The 21,181-nt window shown below is 39.9% G+C and overlaps 1 protein-coding gene across 2 annotated transcripts in view; it reads left to right on the top strand.

Annotated features, from left to right (window-relative positions):
* The window catches only part of Etv5 (ETS variant transcription factor 5), a 58,898-nt gene extending 39,774 nt beyond the window's left edge, over positions 1-19,124 (top strand). For both annotated transcript variants that reach the window (XM_021730326.3, XM_005331011.5), the window contains exons 8-13: positions 784-1,043; positions 3,520-3,579; positions 8,899-8,967; positions 9,142-9,311; positions 14,159-14,260; positions 16,566-19,124. In XM_021730326.3, coding sequence (XP_021586001.1) covers positions 784-1,043; positions 3,520-3,579; positions 8,899-8,967; positions 9,142-9,311; positions 14,159-14,260; positions 16,566-16,787 — 883 coding nt within the window. In that variant the 3' untranslated portion in view covers positions 16,788-19,124. The remainder of the gene's footprint in view (positions 1-783; positions 1,044-3,519; positions 3,580-8,898; positions 8,968-9,141; positions 9,312-14,158; positions 14,261-16,565) is intronic.
* Positions 19,125-21,181: the final 2,057 nt, after the last annotated feature.

Here is a 21,181-nt window from a genome sequence, read left to right as displayed (position 1 = left end):
ACAGATTTTGACTTTCTATTCAATTCCTTTGATCTGCCATCAATTTTTCACTCCTACCATCAGTGTTAATTATTATAGTTTTATAATTTGTATCAACATGTAGTGGGTCATTATTTCTTTCTAAAATTTTTTCATCTTTTAAATAAAGGTTAGAATCACTTTGTCAGGTTGATTGGGAAAGTATTTACTTTTATAGAATAATTAGAAGTGATTCAACAGCTTCAAAGTCCTAACTACTTTTTTCCTTTTTACCTAGATCTTTCTTTGCCACATAAAACAATTTCAAGATTTTATTCTTATGTGGTCTGCACATTTGCTGATTATTCCATGACTTTGATTGCTGATATGACTGGGATTTTCTTTTCTTTTTTAAAAATACATTTTTAACTAGAGCTAATTTGTATTCTTCAGTCTTCAAAAAATTCATTCTATTCTATATGTAAAAGAGAGTAAATGAACTAGTGAAAAAATATGTGTATTTTAGTGGTAGTTGCAAATACTTGGTCTTATATAGTTAGATATGTAACCTGGCTCATAATCTGTACAGATAGACTATACATTAAATAAATGTAGGAGATTGTCACATCATTGCTTTGATTATTGTTGTTTTGCCTCCCCACCAACTCAGGATTGGAAGTGTGTAATGTAATTTTGGGAAAAGGGTAAAATGTCCAAAAATATGGATTAATAAGTAGTTTCATTAATCTGAACCTCTAGTCCCCAATACTCTAAGTAAATATCATAATGTCTCTATTAAACAATTTAACTTCTTTCTTCTTACAGATTTCAGAGACAACTGTCTGAACCCTGCCATCCCTTCCCTCCCCAGTCGGGAGTCCCTGGAGATAATCGTCCCAGTTACCACCGACAAATGTCAGAACCTATTGTCCCTGCAGCTCCCCCACCCCCTCAGGGATTCAAACAAGAATATCATGACCCACTCTATGAACATGGGGTCCCTGGAATGCCAGGTCCCCCAGCACATGGGTTCCAGTCACCAATGGGAATCAAGCAGGAGCCCCGGGATTACTGCGTTGATTCAGGTGAGCATAAAATCATGCCATTTGTTTCTTCATTCTCATATGTATCTGTCTGTTCCTTATTGAGTGACTTTTGTCTGTAGAATCTTGAGGAATAATAATTTTATAAGAATTGCCTTCATGCTGGGAACAGTGGTGCATGCCGGTAATCCCAGCAGCTTGGGAGACTGAGGCAACAGAGTTGCAAGTTCAAAGACAGCTTCAGCAGTTTGGCAAAGGCCTTTGGCATCTTAGTGAGACTCTGTCTCAAAATACAAAATAAAAAGGACTGGGGATGTCCCTCAGTGGTTAAGTGTCAATCCCCTGTACCAACAAAACAGGAATGCCTTCAAGGGCTGGCAGTATATAGTTCAGTTGCAGAGCTTGAAGCCCTGTATTTGATCTTCAGCACTGAAAAAAATACAAATAAAAATAAATTGCCCTCTAAGAACTTAGGAGTTAGTAAAGCAAACATGGTTATACGTAATTGGATACAGAACAGAGCAGCTGTGCTGATGGTAGGAAGTGCAGTAGGCATTCAGAGATAGTGCAAAGTGCACCTCCGAGTTAAGCCTTAAGATTTCTGGGGTATAGTCTCCCATTTAAGGCCTCTTAGCTATAGGCTCACTGGACACAAGGAACACATTTTGTATTTTAGTCCTTTTTCCTGGCTTTGTTTTTTATTCAAAAGACCTATTAAAATCCCAATGTAACTCTAAGAAAGAGTCCACATTTAGGACCTGGTTCTTTCTATTCTTAAAATAGTGCTAAGAAAGCACCTAGTATTGCATAGCAATTTGGAGTACTGGTATACCATGCAAAAGATTGTTTTGTTGGTTGCTTCTTGGAATTCACTGCTCTGTTGTAGCACTGGTAACTAGGAAAGCTGTGTCCTTCAGCAGAAAGGTATAACATGAGGACAATTATTGTTTGGTTAAAGGATTCCTCTTGCCTAGGAACTTTAGCATTTCAAAAAATTTAAACTGTACACAGGGAAATTCTCCTTCCCCAACCACTCATTTATTCCCTATGTGTCTTAGATTTAGGCTTATTAGATGAAACCACTGAGGAAAGGAGAATTGGAATTTTGTAGCTTGCAACATTTAGGAACTATGTTTCCTCCTCTTCATTTCCCCTTTAACTTTACTAAAACTTTTTCACTTTTTTTTTTTCTTGCAGATAAAAGAATCCGAGGATAGTTTATGTATTTTTAACCTTTCCTTTGGGTGCTTTGCTTTTCTTTTTTTGTACTGGGCATTAAACCCAGAGGTGTTCCACCAATGAGCCACAATCCAGCCTTTTAATTTTTTTTTTTAAGACATTTTTACTAAGTTGCCCAGGCCAGCCTTGAACATGCAATTCTCCTGCCTCTGCTTCCCCAGTAGCTGTGCTACTGTACTTAGCTATTTGTATGCTTTTCTTAAGACCCTGGGAAAGGTCATGCTATCCATATGGAATATGAATAGCTTTCACATATGGAATGGGATATAGAATTTGCCTTGGTCTTCACTGAGATTACATATAGATTGCTCTATTTAAGCAGAAATTGGTTAAGGAAAAGATTGGGGACAAGGGCAGAGGGAGATACCTGTTGATTTATGACAGAAAAATTAGGTAGTGATAACTTGCAAAAATGTCCACTAGTATTCCTCTTGAAGGCTTTGATGTATTTTTCTTAGGAGTAGACATAACCAGAGACCTTTTTCCCTTGGGGATTGATATTTTAATCAACCGTGATAGGCTTTTCACCCTACCCTACTCACTTGAAGCAAGACATTCAACAATGTTACCATATCTCTAATTCTTGAATCTGAATAGTGGTGTCCCTGGGTGAAGGCTTGTCCCACATAGGCACAGCCCAGTTCACTTTTCCTCTCATGGACTCCTTGATGTACCATGAGGCCTGAAGAAAAGATCACCTGAGTATGAGTGGGTTTCAATATAACAGACTCAATGTGACAAAAACTAATGCTTACCAAATTGCAGTCCCCACTCCTGCCAGTTCTTGTCCTGGCTTCTTAACTTCAGATCCCCTAATCCCTTTGGCCCCAAAATACCCTCATCCCTTGAAGCTAAATGAGACATGACAATCAATAGTAAAAGGGAGCAAGGTGAGAATGATCTAAAGCAATCTTCTTCCTTTACTCTCCATAAAGCATAGGAGACCAAGTTCAGCCTTTTGAAAGTTAATTTTTCTCCCATTAATTCTCTGGCCATATTTGGTGTTAACTTGTTTCTAAAATGTGTGGATTAGTAGGGCAAGGCATCATCTTTTTTTTTTCCCCTTCTGTGACTATTGAGAAGAGTCTTACTTTCAGATGGTGGATTAAGTGTTTCCCATGTTACTTATTGGGATGATACCACTTTCTTAGGACAAGACCAGAAGGACTTGACCCTGGAGCAGAAAGTTTAGGGACTTTACTACCAAGCTGATCCTGTGTGCTGCTTTTCCTACAGAACCTTTTGACAGGAGTCTTGTGTGTCTCTGTTTCCCTTTCAGAAGTGCCTAACTGCCAGTCATCCTACATGAGAGGGGGATATTTCTCCAGCAGCCATGAAGGTAAGAAATTTTCTTTTTTAAAATATACTAAACTTGGGGCTGGGGCTGGGGTTGTGGCTCAGTGGTAGAGTGCTCACCTAGCACATATGAGGTCCTGGGTTCGATCCTCAGCACCACATAAAAATAAATACATAAAATAAAAGTATAAGAAAATAAATATATATATATATATATATATATATATATATTTTAAACTTAAAAGTGCTGTTTCCAGACTGAGGTTTGAGATAATAGGTTAAACTTTTTTAGCTAATGAGTGTGCATGCTGATTGATCATAATCTTCAGTTATCTTGCACATAGGGTCTGAGTCATGCTCCTAAGCACTTGTGAGGGCTGCCATCATTTTTAAAAGCAGTGACCCTAACTTTTAAGAGTTCACAGGAGAATATGGGGGAAAAAAGGGAAGTTGATTGATGTCCACATTTCCAGACCGATCAGCCTAAACTAGAACTTTTTAATTAGGTCAGTGAGGGTAATCCAAGGACATGTTAGAAAACAATTTTAAAATGTGTTTCTAGGTTTGATTTAGTTTGGGTGGCTAGCTTTTTCTTGAAATTATTACATAATAAATGGTTGCTGCTTTTAACATGGGAGAAAAATTTGAGGTGTTCTTGGCAAATAAGATGTGTAGATGTTCTATAGCATATGGCCCAAGGAGGTGGTCAGATGGAGCTAGAAGCTCAGTTTCCTGGAAGAGCTTGCTTTTGACCTTGTTTTACTTAAAATATAAACTTCTATAGCTTCTTGTCACAAGTAATAATAGTTACACAAAATTTAGCAAATACAGACAGACAAAAAATTTAATAAAAATTAAATTTCATTGTCCAGAGATCACCATAAACTTGCTATGTAAAATCTTCCATTTTTTTTCTTTGCAGACATAAATATTATACAGATCATACCAAGATTCATCATTTTATACTGTTCTTTCTTTTAACAATAGTCATTAACTCAATGAATGCTTAATGTATTTCAAATCCTGTTCTAACTTCTTTAAATGTGTTGATTTTAGTCATTTAATCCTTTCATTACTCCTAGAAGACATATATTCCTATTAGCCCCATATTATATGAGGAAACTGAGGCTCAGAAGTTTAGGAGTTTGAAAGGTTTGCTCAAGGTCATATGACTGGATAGGTAAAGCCAGAATTCTAAGCCAAGGCGTCATCACCCTCCACAGTGTACAGCCAGTGTAATTGCTATAACTTCCAACATCCTCCTTGATTGCATCTGTAGTGGCAGCACAGTATTTATTATGGGTATGCATTTAGCTGATCACCTCTTGCTGAAAATGTACATATTTCCAGATTATTCTCAGAATAACCAGAAATAAACGTTCACCTAATTAAATCTTTTCACGTTCCCTTGATTAATTCTTGAAGCTAAATCCCTGAAATTTCTGGGTTAAAGGAATGACATTTTCAAGGCATCTGCTGCCAGTGTTTGTGAGGGCCTGTGTTTTGTTGTTGTTTGTTTTTAGGGCATCAACACAGATTTTTTTTTTTAAATCTAGAATTTCTTTAAAGTAGTAATTAGATGGGAACGCAGAGGAGGAAGGGGGCCTTTTGTGGGGGGAGGATAATTGAGCTGTCAGAGCTGCAAGGATCATTTGCTGAATAGCTCCTGCATGAGTGGATGACAATAGCAAATCAGCAGGCTCATTTGATGGAAAGGAGCACTGTTGAGGACTGAAGTCTGTGGGGCATGAAAGGCCTTAAGAGGTAGGCTCAGGGCTTAAAAGTTACCTTTCTGGGCAAAAACACTACTTGAGGTAGTAGGTTTAGGATTTCCCTGAAATAAGGAAGGTTTTTTTTTTTTTTCCCCTTAGAACAGCTTCCCCAGAAGTGTGTCTTCTTGTCTATTAAATAGCATTTCTTCTTAAATATCTAGAGCAGTGTGATTCCCCATACCTGTGGCATCTGCTTCACCTGGAACTTGTTGGAAACACACATTCTCAAGACTCATTTTAGATCTATTAAATCAGAAACCCCAGAATGAGGCCCAACAGTCTATTTTCACAAGGCCTTCAGGAAATGCACCTCCAAGTGTAAGAACTAAAGTAGTGATTCTCAACTTGGCTGCATATTAGAATCACCTGGGGAGTTTAAAAAAAAAATTATGTTCTGCCTTCATCAAAGCAATTAAATCATAAATTCTGGGGTGGGCCGAGCATGGTGGCACATGCCTGTAATCCTGGAGGCTCAGGAGGCTGATGCAGGAAGATAAAAGGTTTGAGGCCCTAAGCAACTTAGCAAGACCTTGCCTCAAAGTAAAAAGAAATTTTTAAAAAGGGCTGGAGATGTGGCTCAGTGGTTGAGTACCCTTGTTTAAAAAAAAAAAAAAATGCTAGCGTGGGTTCAGGTGCATGTAAGATTGAGAACCACTGATCTCTGGCATTTTAGGCGGAAGATCTGATACTCCTGAAGCATTGGCTGATTTTTACAGGTGATTAGTTAACAAGGGTGGTTCATATGAGTTTCCCACTAGTTTGGTTAGGTGGGACATCCTGGTGTGTTTCCTCTGGTTACCCTGTGAGGGTCCAGCCCTCCAAAGGAAGGACTACAGGACCACTGGCTGCGATAGGCACAGCTGTGCAGGGCTCTCTTCCAGGTTCCGAATGTCTCTACAGAAGCAATTGATGTTTGCAGCAGGCAAACTAGGAGGGAGTGAGGGAATAAGGGAGGAAAACATTTTACTTAATTACAACATTTAGCAAAGAGCATGCTCTTAAAGGAAATATTTTTAGTAAGACACTGGGTTGCTTACTATACGCAGACTATCTGGTGAGTTTGTGTGCGTTTTCTCCCACTCTTTCCCATTCCTTTCCCTGACGCAGTGCATAGAAAAAAGTTTTTTTTTCAAAGATACCAGCATTTTTAATTGTTCTAAATAACCCTGGTATGGTTTTTCTATCCTTATACGTGCTTGACCACAGATGCCTGTGAAACAGTTAGCAAAACAAGTGTTTCTGATTGGCATCTGTGATTGCTAAGATAGCCTTCCTGCCTTAAGCCTTCACCTGGAATCCTTGCAGAATGTTTTGAATCTTTCATTTCCACTTTACCCCTCAAACAAGTTCTTCCTTCCTGCCACCTTTATTTGAGTGATTAGCTGGTTGTGGCCACAACTGAAATAACTGATGGTGTAAATTCAACTGACATAAATTTCACTTAAACCAAGAGCATCTTCCAGATGTTTTAGAAGACCACATGTGGCAATAACTAGAAACCACAAAATGATTACTCCTTACAGGCAGTCCTTCATCTGATTAGTTTTAAAAACCAAACTGAGAATTTAATCTAGCCCCCCCCACCCTACACACACACACACACACACACACACACAGTAAATGTATTATTCTTACCTCAAGAGGAAGAAAGGTTCTAAAAATAACGTAATAGTTTTGACAGGTGTGTAAACTTTGAAGTAGTTCACTTATAGTGTCTTTATAATGAAACCATTAAAAATCATGTATTTATCAGGAAACAAACATATAGGTTCCTAGCAACCAAGGTAAAAAAAAATGATACAGATAAGATTGTGATGTAAAGTATACCAACTTATCATAAAAGTCAAACAGGTTTCTAATACCAAATTGGAAAATAAATTGATCAGGACTCGATAAATCTCTGATTTAAAGGTTAGCATTGTTTTCTTTTCCTTAATGAAGACTGTGGAATCTCCTATTTATTCAAATATTTATTGAACACTTCTGTCTGCAAGTGCTGTGAGGACACTACTCAGTATGTGGTCCTTCTTAAGGAGTTTCAACTCCATTATAGAGACTGTTACGAGAAGGCTCTCTCACTGTCCAGTTAATTTCTTAATAGTAATTATCCCAATTGCAGTTATTTTTTTAAGCTATCATTTATTATAGGAGCTATTCTTAGTGCTCTGTTGTAAAGAAATAAATCAGTGGAATAGACTATATATTAACTCATTAAATTCTCATAACAACCTACAGGGTAGGAATTATTCTCTTCCCCAGACTTTCTTGTTGAGGAAACTGCAGCACAGAGGGATTAATGTATTCAAAGTCACAGCTAATTGGGGTCCATCAGTTTGGCTCTGGGACCTGCATATTTTAACTTCCACACTATACTATGTCTTATTTCTTTTTATCCTTTTTCTCTGTCTCCCCCAGTTGAGACATAAGTTCCATGAGAACAAGAACCAAGTCTATATTGTTCTAACTCCTTATCCACTGGCCTCAATATTTAGTAGATTCAACAACAAATAAATGTCAGTAAAATACACTTCTTTTGATTTAGTTAAGCAACAGAGAAATCATGCCTAGAGCTAAGGAAACAAAAATCAATAATAAAAAACTCAAAACAATCTTTAGTTTCCTCCAAGTTGGGCCAGGCTTTTCCTAACCTCTTAAAATGGTGTTCTAGACCTGCCAAGAAGCTACTTGATTTGGGCAGACTGAAAAGAAGGAGAAAATAGTGGAATCATATCTTAGCTCCTTTACCCATAGATTTTTCAAGTCACAGTGAATCCCTCTCTGATTCTAATGACAGCCCTTTATCACAGAGTGCTTTCCCCTCCCTGTCCCCACTACATGTCCAATACACATTTACCTATACTAGCTAGGTGAATCGGCTAAGAACCAAACCCAGAGAGGAGGCATCCTTCGCCAGGTAGGATCCTAATAACTCTGAGACCAGCTAGAAAACAGAGGGTGGGATCCCTGAGGAGGAGGTATGTTAGCTGGCTTTGCTAGGAAGTCTCTTTGGATTTCTTCCACCCTGTCTGGTAATACCTCCAATTGGCTTTGCAACTTAGACTTTTTCACAATCTTCTATAGGCCCTGGTCTTTATTAAGTGAGCCATGTACTTTACTCTCCAATAAGGTATTTGAGATGTTTAGAGAACCTGGACAAGTTTATATGGAAGATTGAAATTAATATTAGCTAAAGGCAAATGGTGAAACCATGTACAGGTCTAATAAATATATCCGGCTAGGTTAACCAAAATAGATAAGATGTCTTTTCTGATCTAAGGGCACAGTCACAGCAACACTGACCCATGCAAACATAAACAAGATGTGACAGAACATTCTTGTGACTCAGCGCTTCCCTTAGTCTTAGTTCTGATAGCAAGAATTGATGCTGCTCTGACTGAGGCTCAGGTGATTACATCAGAACTCGAATGCCTTAAGTCCTTTTGAAGTCACCCAAAATTCAGGGCAACATAGATACAGCATAGGGCTTATGAGCTGAAGTGACCAAATCCTATTTTAGTCTCTAAATCCAGTTTTAGTATTACACAGAGAATCTATTAAGCAACATGTTCTTTCTCTTTCAACTCCTTCAGGTTTTTCATATGAAAAAGATCCCCGGTTATATTTTGATGACACTTGCGTTGTGCCTGAGAGACTGGAAGGTAAGCAGCCCATCCAAGGTTTAAGGCTAAATGAAAGGGTTGGAGATGTCAGAATTCCTCAAGCAGTCTCACCAATTGAAATGATTAAATCAGAATCGAACAACGTTCCTTTTTGTCCAAATCTCCAGAGAAATTCTGGACTAAATTCTGCATATATATCTTTGTCCCAAACAGGCAAAGTCAAGCAAGAGCCCACCATGTATCGGGAGGGCCCTCCTTACCAGAGGCGAGGCTCCCTTCAGCTGTGGCAGTTCCTGGTCACTCTTCTTGATGACCCAGCCAATGCTCACTTCATTGCCTGGACAGGCCGAGGCATGGAGTTTAAGCTGATAGAACCAGAGGAGGTAAGCCCTGGACTCTGGACTCAAATGAGTTTTGACTTGTGGTGGTTGATGTTTGTTATTTAGATCTCCGTTGAGGCTTTTTCCTGTATTAAGTATGCTCTTTATTCTGGCCTGGCCAGTGGGCTTGGCAGTACTCTTCTTTTTAAAACAATTTTTAATTCATGGACAGCCAGAGTTCTCCACTGTAAAATACATGAAAAGTTTCTATCCCTACTGCAAAATCAAGGAGTAAGGCCTTGAATATGTACATCCAAACAGGATATGTTCTGACTCTTGGAAAGTCTTTTTAAGTGTTGTTTCAGCAACACAGGCTTATTTTATGTCATATCTTATATCTGAGGTTTACATGGACATGTTATATGATATTTCAGTCATGTGCTACCCCACTGTTTTTTTAAGTGTCTTTAACCCACGGAAATTAAATAATCAAGAGATAGGTCATTCTTAGAAACTTGGATTTGGATTTTTTTTTTTTTTTGGTACTGGGAATTGAACCCAGGGGTACTTAAGCACTTAGCCACATCCCCATTCCTTTTTTTTTTTTTAAGATGGACACAATATCTTTATTTTTTAATATATTTTATATGGTGCTGAGGATCGAACCCAGTGCCTCACACGTGCAAGGCAAGCGCTCTACTGCTGAGCTTTAACCCCTGCCCTCATCCCTTTTTCTGTGTTATTTTGAGACAGGATCTTGCTAAGTTGCTGAGGTTGGCCTCAAACTTGTGATCCTCCGGCCTCAGCCTTCTGAGTCCCTGGAATTATAGGTGTGCACCACTATGCCCAGCAGGAACTTCGCTTTTCTTATAGTGTATCATGTAGCATCACAATAGTTGAAGAAATGACACAAAACCACCATTATTTTATTAATAGAAGAAAAATGAAAGAAACAAAAGAAAGATTGTTGTTCTTTTCTAAGAACTATTGACAGAAAAACCTAGGACAGATCAGTGTCCTTTCTTTAGTGAAGACATAATATAGAACCCTTTTTGGAATACCACATAACAGAATAATTAAATCAGTCTCTCAATGTAACATACTTCAAAGGGAGGTAGTGTTTTAATTTTGTTTGATTTATTATCTAGAGTTATTATAAATGGAAAAGCAATAACTGCCCCCCCAAAACTGACATTTCAATAGCATGAACTTTTAGGCATATGTGTTAAATCAGCAGAGCAAAAGATACCCTTGAGTTGAGTATAACGGAAATGGAAACAACACTCTTGGAAAGCATTTGAGCAAGGACTGCAGTTTTATTAGATGTTCAATTAACTCCAGGGCTCACTTTAGCACATGAAGGGGATAAGTTGGCACCAGGGTTAGCAGCAGGAGGTAACAACCTGGCACTTGGTTTGGAAGAATGAAATGGTCTGAAAGATGAAATCAGAAAAGGAAGAGAAAGTATGGGTTGGAAGCATGAAGAGTCCTGATTGGTAGAATAGGCAGACTTCATTAAAAGCAGTTTTTTAAAAAAAAATGTGTATGGTATTCTCTGCCTTGTTTGTATTCATTCATGAGAATGGATGTGTGTCCACATCCATTTCAGGTACTATAAACAGCCATTCTACCTTCAAAGCAATAGCTTGGTACTGCTGTGTTTTCCCAAGCATTTCTCTCTGGCTAAGTCATGTAGAAATGGACCATGTTTTAGGCTTCCAGCCCTCCTGGAGAGCCATCCGCTGCACATGGGCCTATCCTTCCCCTCCCTTCTTTCCTAATAATGTGGCCTGGTTTATGTGAGGCTTGAGGAAAGCAAGTTACCTCAACTCACCAAGGCTTTTTGAAAGCAAGTCTGTCATGTGGGCAGCCTTATTGATTTATCTCATTTCACAAACAGGAGCTTTTATTACTTTATTGCCACTGCCTCAGGCCTAGCACGGGCTGTCCAGCTACAGGTAAAGCTGGTTATGACCCTTTGTAAAGCTGTTATTGAATCTTCTGCTCTCCTGCCAGTGGTAAAGAAAATGATGAACAGATGGCAAAGGGCCCCTGCTTTCTTACTTAATAAAGAAACTAATATTAATCCAGAATGTTCATAAATGCCAACCAGCTGAGTTGCATGTGTGAGAGGCTTGTGGCAGCCTTAAGCCTCTCTATGTTGATTGGGCAGCTTTGTTTCTTCACGAATTGCTCTTCCCACCCCACCTGGAAGTTCCCAGGCATTCCACAAACTCTCAATGCTCCCTTAACCTTGGGCTGACTGAGTTCCTTGAATGTACTGTTAGCCTCAGGGCACATGACATTGCTGAGTTTTCCCCCTTACTCCTTGTGTAACTTTGAGGGCCCATTCTTGTTAATGTCAGGAAGATACCAACTCCTGGAAAAAGCTATAAGGAGTTGTCATGGGGGAGCTTGAAGGGTGAAGCGGAGGAGGAAGCTGTTGGGGACGTAATTGTAGGCAGCTGTGTGGCTGAGTAGTGCACTCTGGGTAATTATCCATAATATCCATTACACTGTGCATGGAAATTGTGGTTTTAAAACTGCGTTTTGGCAGGCCCCCTAATCAAATGTCTTTTGATAGTCATCCAGCTTAGCACCCTCTCAATTATGACTGACTCGGCTTTAATCTGGAGCCATTTTAACTGTGAATCTGCATTAATGAATATTTTGGGGGGTAGGGTTGTTTGTTGAACATGTGGCAGATAACTGATGCCTTGGGAGGTTTTAAAGGATGGGTTGCTAGAAAGAACCACTCCCTGTGCTGTGGCTGTTCTCTCTTTAAAGGGAAGGAGGGGATAGGTGGACTTTTTTTTTTTTTTAACTCCTTCAGCCTCAGTCTTTAAGATGTGTGTTCCCTAAGTTACTAAAGGGAGACATGAAAGAAAGAGCTGGCAATGATCTCTTGCCTGCTCCTCCCACTGCAGAAGAGGGGCAGCCCTCATTTCCAGCTGCTCTGGAGCTGTGCTGCATCATGCATTACTATAGAAGGAGCAGCAGTGGTGAGGGCCACTGAATCATAGGGCTCTGGCCTGGGAGGATGAGTCAGTAACTATGGCTACCAGAGCTGCTTTGAAATCTGTGCATATACAAAACCTCTCTCCAGTAAGCTATTGCATATGCAAGTGACAGCAAAGAGAGGTCAAAATTGAAGTTGAAGAATATTCAAAATTGCTTTCTGTTGGCATAGTAAAATAATGATGCTAGGATTCTTTGAAATTTACCCGTGTCACTTGGGGCAGACGGTGGTTAAAGATTAGTTTCAGAGAGTGTCATTTCTGTTGAACAGAGCAGAAGAACTTAGGTTGATGTAGCAGATTTTCCTTCTAAACCACTATTTTCCTTGCTTTAAAAATATTTATTCTCTGACCAAGATGTATTTTTGGTCAGTTTTGCCTTTTGGGCTGTTTTTAAGATGGAATTAAATGGGTGTACAATATGGGGACAGTATATGAGCCAAAGGGGCATGAAGCAAATAAATGGAAACATAACTTTCATGGGATTTTTTTACATGGCAGAGTAGAATCATTACTGTTGAACTATTCTAATTAGGACAAATGCATTCTTCCTTATAGATCATTTTTGGTATTTATTTTTTAAATTTTGTGGGGCTGTTTTGTTTTGCTTTGTTTGCAGTACTAGGGATTGAACCTAGGGCCTCACATGTGCTAAACAAGTGCTCTACCACTGAGTTACATCCCATCTCCTTTTATTATGAGACTAGATCTCTATGATGCCTAGTGTAGCCTTGAACTTGCAATCCTTCTGCCTTGGCCTCCCAAGTAGCTAAAATTGCAGGTGTGTGCATGTGTCCAGCTCATCTGTTATTTATTAAAGGTTTTATAATCTGAATTCAGAAAGAGTTGCTTTCGTTGTGTCAAAATAATTTAAGGAAATACTTTATGCGAAATGCTGTTTTCGCCCTACTTTCCTATTCCATGTTTAACATTTGGCTTTCAAAGATTAAAGGAATATATAGTTATTTTTTTTAAGTTACCAAAACTGACCTAAAATGTTCAAAATATGACCTGATTTGCGTTTAAAGACCTCTGAGAAAACCCACATTTCCAGGGCTATTTTTCTTCTGCCTCAACAGTCATCATCATAAGTAAAATTTTGGAAGTTGAGATACTTAAAACCAGAAATGCTTGACTGCCCTGATAATTGGGTAGACTCTAGTAAGAAGTTTTCCTGCTATAAGTCTTCTTTGCCAAAAGCTTCAATTACATCCCCCATCACTGTACCTCAGGTGTACTGGGTTAGATATAATGCACTTCAGAACTGTTTGTGAGGCCCTGTTAATTTTTCATTAAGTGGATAATGGTGCTATGTGCTTTAATGTCCATTCTGCAAGTCTTCTGGGAGCAGGGGATTGGATGGCAGAAGGCTGAAATGATCTGATTCCTCCTTAGTCCGTGAGCAACAATAAGTAAACATCTCCCGGCCCCTTTCCAATCTTATTAGAATTGAACTTTTGCTCTGCTTGCCCATTAGCAACTCACTAGTGTGTTTCTAATGTTTCAAGGATGACCATTCTAATTATTCCTTATTGACTGCTACAGAAACCATAGCACTTAATGGCAACATGTTAATGGTCTATGGGTATTGGTCAATAATTCATACGTGGAGAAACAGTAGAGAGCTTGCATCCTCTGGGACACTAGCCAAGCCCTCTGCAATCTTAAAGTGCTAGGATTCTTCTAGGTCTCACGGCCCAACAATTGTGACTGAATCATCAGCTTTGTTCAATGTTTGGTCTGAAGGGAATTAAATGCTTTCTTTTGTAGGTCAGAGAAATGGATCATTGGCCAAAGCAGGCAGGTTACAGAACTGGTGCTCCTGGGACTGGGAGAAAACCGTAGGCCCAGGGAATGTGTTTCCATTGCTCTTTGCTTTCCTTGTCTTTTCAGGTTGCTCGGCGTTGGGGCATCCAGAAGAACCGGCCAGCCATGAACTATGACAAGCTGAGCCGTTCTCTACGCTACTACTATGAAAAGGGCATCATGCAGAAGGTGAGCAATTACAAGAGACTCTTAGACCACTCTGATCAGTTTCAAAGAAAATGTCCAGGGCTTCTATAATAAGACTGTTTATGATAGCTGAAAGAAAGTGTTAGCCTGATGAGTGGTTCTGTGTAGAAAGGCATTGAAAAAACAAGCAAGGTAAGAATTAAGTGGATAATTAAGAGCACTTTTAATGTTCTTGGATACAAAGAAACCAGGAGTTGCTTATAGGAGACACAATAGGAAAGTTAGCCTCTTCTGCTTTGTTTAAATCGCATGATTATTAAGATGTCCACACTAAACCAGCCATTTTATCTGGAATCAGTTTGAAGGTCTCCATTCCCATAAGAGCTTTGTTGAAGTCTTCAGTTGTTAAAACACCTTGCCCTCCAAATCTGGTGGCTTAATGCTCTCCAAAGTGTTAGAGGAATAAGAAAATCTTATTTTTCAGAACCTATAGAAACTGAAACTCAAAAGCCCAAAGTTTATAAAATGGCAAATGAATCACCCAGTAGCAGGTTGCTTTTTGCAGGGTAGAGGACAGGGTATATTTTGAAGATGTCAGGCAATACAAAATACTTATTGGGATGGGTAGTAATAGAAGGTGAGAATGGCAAGTCTTTTTCTGACCTTCCTTAGCCACCAAATTTTATACTGTGCAGTTCCCAAAATTCTGGCATTTATACTTTTAGGCAGTCTACATGATGTAGACTGAGTATACTTTATCTGAAATCTTGGGACCTGAAGTGTTTTAGTTACACAGTTTTCTAGGTTTGGGAATATTCACATGGACTTTACTAGTTGAGCATCCTTAATCCATGCAACAATCACAATTTTAAGATCACACCCAAAAGAAACCCCATTCCTGTTAGCAATCACTTCCCATTTCCTTCTGATCCCCTGTCCCTTTTACTTTTAGTGTCATCAGCTAAGCCTGACTTGGATCTAGTAGTATTACCATCCTCCTCTCCTGCCTCACTGTTCCACACAGACTGACTCTGGGGGATTAAGCTGTGGCTTAAAAAAAAAACAAATAGGGGTGGTTGATTAAAACTTGCTTTGATGAAGACCATAACCATCCAGCTTCAGAAAAATCTCAGATTTCTGATACTTGGGTTCTATGAAAAATTGGTGCAGATACCACATTCTGATGACTAAACATACATAGAAGTGGAACTGTGAAATAAACTTAAGACCTCTTGGCCTGATTGTACTGTTACTTCTGCAAGCTTCTACTGGAACCACATACTTCTTAAACCCAAGATTTGAAAGCAAAGCCATACTTTTTTAATTATTTGAGAATCACAACAGAATGACAAATGGGCAGGATTAAACTCAATAATTCAGATTTTTTTATCCTAAAGTGCTTATTTCACCAGTAATGATAGCAGTCTTCCTTTGTCTTTCTGCATTACCTGATAAGCTGAGGATCAGGTTTGATTTTCAAGGGTATGTGCCTTCCTGCACTGTTGCTGCATGACCAAAAGAGAGTGGGTAATTCTTTTGAGCTGGATGACTCATCAGCTACCCGATGAGCACCGTAAATAATCAAGATCTCTGGTTCCAATGATATTACAATGCATAAAGTCCATACCAAGGCAGTTGTGAGCTCCTAGAGTACAGCAGAACCTTGCAGTGAATAATTTTTTTAAAACTGAGGGTATACCAAAAAGCATTTCTACTTGACTATGGGACATCCTTAAAATTTTCACACAGATTTTCCAATCAAATTCCTGATCCTTCAAAGTACTAAATCCAGGGGATGGGGTTGTGGCTCAGTGGTAGAACACTTGCCTTGCATGTGTGAGGCACTGGGCTTGATTCCCAACACCACAAAAATAATTAAAGATATTGTGTCCATCTATAACTAAAAATATTTTTTAAAAATAATAATAATAGACCCAACCCATGAAGACCGTAAACTTTGGAGGTAACTGAAAATGAGGTCTGGCTTATGCCTTACACCTTTCAACCCTCAGACCTTGGAACCCCAGGCAGCAACTTCAGCATAAGTGTATTTTCTAAGCTTTCCAAGCTGTCAGAATGAGACCAAAAATGAGGGTTTTCTTCTGAAAGAGCCTATCTGGTGTGAATTTGAAATTGAAATATCATCTGTTTCAACTGCTGAGTTAGGTCCCCAAGATTGCTCAAATCCCAGTGATTTGTATAACCGGCTACTCATGAGACCTTTTGATTCTTAGCTCCCTGAGAGGTTGGGCTTCAAATTATGTCATTTTCTTCCCTTGACACCCCCCCCCCCCCCCCCCGCATTCCCTGTCCCAGCTGGGCCTTTTAAGGTGTGTTTCTCTCGCAGGTCGCTGGGGAACGATATGTCTACAAATTTGTCTGTGACCCGGATGCCCTTTTCTCCATGGCCTTCCCAGACAATCAGCGTCCATTCCTGAAGGCAGAGTCTGAATGCCCCCTCAACGAGGAGGACACCCTGCCACTGACCCACTTTGAAGACAACCCTGCTTACCTCCTGGACATGGATCGCTGCAGCAGCCTCCCCTATGCTGAAGGCTTCGCTTACTAAGTTCCTGAGTGGCTGAGCAGCCAAACCCTAGAGCTAGCAGTTCCCTTTCAGGCAGATGAGGGCAGTGGTTTTGTTTGTGTTCTTGGCTGTTCTAAAGCTTGCCATTTGAATATTATCCGGAGAGCCCAAGCCATCTCTGGATTTTCACCCTGAAAGGCATATACCTTGGCTGGGGAGTGGGAACAGGCAGGGGCAGAAAAACCACCAAAAGGTTGGTGCCTCAACTCTGATTCTGATGAGGTTTCCGGGAAGAGAATGTGGGAATGGAGCCTCCTCACTACCATGGACAATATATGCAAAGCAATACCTTGTTCAGGTTAGTACCCTCAAAATGGGACCGAGTGTGTGACAATCTGTGTTGATCATGGACTACTAAATGCCTTTACATAGAAGGGCTCTGGTTTGCACAATTTATTAAAGAAATCACAAGCTCATAGAAAAGTAGGTAGACTGACTTGGGGAGGCTCAGACCAATTAAAGGTTAAAAATATGTGTTGAAATTTGGAGAGTTCTTCTAGCTCAATCTGAAATACTTCCCCTTGGTTTAGAAAAAGGGGAGAATCAGTCCTGACAGCTGTTACCCACTCCATGGTTCTCAAATCATAAACCATTGCTACGCTTGGGAACCTTCCAGCCATGTGGTCACCAAATAGAGCAGGCCCCCTCTCTCTTCCCAGTCACATGGCTGAATGTGGATGGCTTTCATTTTAGGGGAAGGGCGATTAACAGTTTTGACAGTATTTAGTTTTGCTTTGATTCGGGGGGGCGGGGGGTTGTTTTGTTTTGATGGTTGTTTTGGAAAAACAGTTTATAAACTGATTTTTGTAGTTTTGGTATTTAAAGCAAAAAAACAAAAACAAACCTTTTGGTAACTGTGCACTGTGTCCCATAGGCAGGGCCGTGCCGACTTATGAAGAGCTGCAGCTTGAGAGGGGCTTTGCTGGGCCTGTTCCTTAGCCACGTAAAAGCCCACTCTGGCCTGCTTTGTGCTTTCTGCACCAGACAACCTGATGGAACATTTGCACCTGAGTTGTACATTTTTGAAGTGTGCAGGGTAGCCTGGACACAAGCATAGATTCTATGTGTATAGCTCCCCGTGTTCACTAACATGCCCTCTCTGGGAAGCAGATGTACATATTACATGTCATGTCCATTTGAAACTTGGTCACCTGGTGGGAACCCTAGGGATTCTTCCCTGGGCATGACTAATGACGATTTCCATTTCATCCGTTTGTGTTTTTTTTTTTTTTTTTCCTTTTTCTTTACATCTTGGGCTTTAAACCCTGCATAACAGTTCTGTAGGGTTTGAGGCTTACTGGTGACACCGACAGGTAAAACAGTGCTAGCACTCTGGTTTCCTGCCACTTTTTTAAGTTTCTTCTAATTGCTGTATTATATTGGGAAAGTTTAAAACAACCAAGTTAAAGCAGAGTGAAAGTTGAGCTCAAAATAGAGGAAAGTCACTCTAGAGGGTGATGGCACTTGCTGCCTGCTCCAGTGATGGAATTTTGTGCTCCCTGTGTCACTCAGAACATTAAGAAGGACTATGCTGTTGCTCGTGTGTGGAGAAGACAGTGCTGAGTCCAAGAGTGTGAGGCACATGCATTGAGTTGCTTTTCAAAAAACGGAATGCTCCATGATCCCCCTTATAACCAACAGCACATTTGTGAAGAGGTTCACAGGGATAAAGGTGCATTTTATAGATATGGAAAAATGAGATTTTCCTCTATGGGAAATTAGCCCACAAAGGTGTGGAGCTTATATCTTGGGTCGTAATTAGCATTGTACTCTAATCAAAGGACTCTTCTAAACCGTATTTATAGCTTTCTAATCTACACATAGTCTATACATAGATGCATATTTTACCCCCCAGCTGGCTAGAGATTTATTTGTTGTAAATGCTGTATAGATTTGTTTTTCCTTTCTTTACTTATCCTGGTTTGGGATTTTTTTTTTAAATAAATTTATGCTGTTTTAGCAAGTATGAAAATAATCTTCTGTCGCCTGAGCTGCCCCTCCCCTGCTGTAACCACGTGGCCTGTGCTGTCGCGAGATATAGGATGGCGGCATCACCGTTGCATTCCCATTGGACTCATGCATCTCCTGGGTGGTTTTGGTTGTTGTTTTTTTTTTTTTTTTTTTCTTCAGGGTTTTGAGGGGGGGTTTTGTTTGTTTGTTTGCTTCTTTTCCAGAGTGTGGAAAGTCTACAGTGCAGAAAGGCTTTAACCTGCCAATTGATTTTAAATACTTCCCCCTGCGCAGGGCTGTATGCATCCTGCCAAGCTGCGTTATATTCTGTACTGTGTACAATAAAGAAGTTTGCTTTTCGTTTAACAAGTGCCTGGAATGCCTCTTTCTTGCCCTCAGTGGTCTAACTTTCAAGCAAGCAAAAGCCACCTTTACGCCCCATACCCTTACCCCTGCCGCACAATTATTTAGCCTTACCAATAGATGGTAGAGTTCAAAGTAGTTGAAGAAACTGTTACCTGGATATTCTAGTTTAAAAAAAAAAAAATCATCCAAAAGGGATGAGAGATAGAAAGATTCTTTTCCTAGCCGGCGGTGAACAGAGATCACCCCACCCCTCATCCCACTTAGTCACCAACTCTTAGTAACTAATTTTTAAAGACAGGGTTTATGTTTGGACCTTGGATTATGTGAAAAGATTAACTAGACTAGGCTAGTTAAAAGATTAACTAGACTAGTCCCAGGATGATTCTATTTTAGACCCTTAGACAGACACCTTGAAAACCAGTAAAAACTTACAAGACCATTTCCTAATTTTCTCCCAACAAGTTTTGCTTTTGACAAGTAAAAATTTTACTCATTATCAAATTTGGTCCCTTTGTAAAAGAAAAAAAAAAGAAAAAGAAATTGTTGTCTTGTTGTGTTTCTTTCTGGCCATTCAACAGTGGGTATCTTTCCTCCAGGTATCTTTCTTGTGAGAGTTTATCACTTGGGAAACCTGTGGAAGGAAATCAAGTTTGCAGGGTTGTGTGCAGGTATTGTGCCCTTTAGTGTTCTGTACCTTTAATTTGGGTTTTTCAAGACTCCTATTACAATGGAGAAATAAAACTGAGCCTTTTTTCAAGTCTGCAACAGAAGGCTTTCTGTAAGTTTATCTACTATCTTTCTTTCACTGGTTTACAAGCTTTAAGTGTAGTAACATCGAGACTGAATCGGTGCACAGCCACTCTGTTTGGAGCTTGCGGGGAATGAATGTCTGCCACATAAACCCCATTAGCTTCAGCAGATTAAGAAAAGATGCTTAGGGAGAAGGGGCAGGGGTGCAGGACAAAGGGGCCCTCCTCTCAACTCCACCATGATAAGGCTTTGACAGTCAGCTCTCCCATTATTCACAGGCTCATTATCCAGCCTGGGCCCAGACCCAGATCGTTAACCTAATGCGGGAGGTCACCAAACACTGCTGCCCTTCTAGTGTTGGGCGCTAGGATAAGGAAGCCAGAAAATGTGAAGTTTATTCTTCGTCAGAGTCCCTTTTCACGAGCCATGCCAGAGGAACAATGCTTATTCAGTTGTCAGATGACAAAGAGGTAGTGTGAGGGCAAAAGAATGTAGTTCTGAAAGCCAGAGTATGTGCAGAATCTCAATTCTGATGCAGCTGGGACAAATGGAAACTAATGTGGAAGAAAAACACTCATGTACCCAGACAGTTGGAAACCTTGGAGAGATAATCTGATGCCCAGCCTTGCAGGTGGCTAGAGCTCAGCGTGTAGCTTCCAAAAATGAGCAAAAATGGGAACATCCAGAAAATTATCCATTTTAAGGCAAACATATATAATGTAAGTATTGATGCTATTCAGCATAAGTGTATATTGTACTTAAAATAGGTGCCCGGAGTGAGGGTGATACACAGGCAAGCAACTGTATCCTTTGATCCTGGCAAATACACTGATAATCCCATTCAAAAGGGGCCCCTTAACTGACCAGCCTTTCCTTACTTAGCATCTCCAATTTAACAGCTGGCTCAACCTGCAGGCCTGGATTTGTTGACCTTGGTGATGAACCTCAGATAGCTAACCTTTGGATACCACTTTACAGTTTACAGAGCATTTTTTTTTTTAATCTCCATTACCTTTTTGGCAATCTTTCTTAAATGGAATTACTTTGTTGAAATTGAATCTGAAAATACTCATGGCTGTCAGCCTCCAAAATTACTTTACAGTGGCTTTTGTGAAAATAAGACGAGACCCTTGAAGGCTGGACATCTGATTCTGGTCCCTGCTCAATGATTGACTAAGTTTGACTACACAGTCTTGAAGGACCTCTTAGGTCAATAGGAGAACCAATAATGTGCTGCTTCCCAGACCTCCTAAGAGGCAAGGAGGAAAGGAGTTTCTTAGGTAACTCAAGGTGTGTATGTGTATGTGTAG

Source organism: Ictidomys tridecemlineatus, chromosome 3 (assembly GCF_052094955.1).
Source record: "Ictidomys tridecemlineatus isolate mIctTri1 chromosome 3, mIctTri1.hap1, whole genome shotgun sequence".
NCBI lineage: Eukaryota > Metazoa > Chordata > Mammalia > Rodentia > Sciuridae > Ictidomys > Ictidomys tridecemlineatus.
The sequence above is the reverse complement of the archived record's forward strand: the minus strand, read 5'-3'. Positions and strand labels throughout refer to the sequence as shown.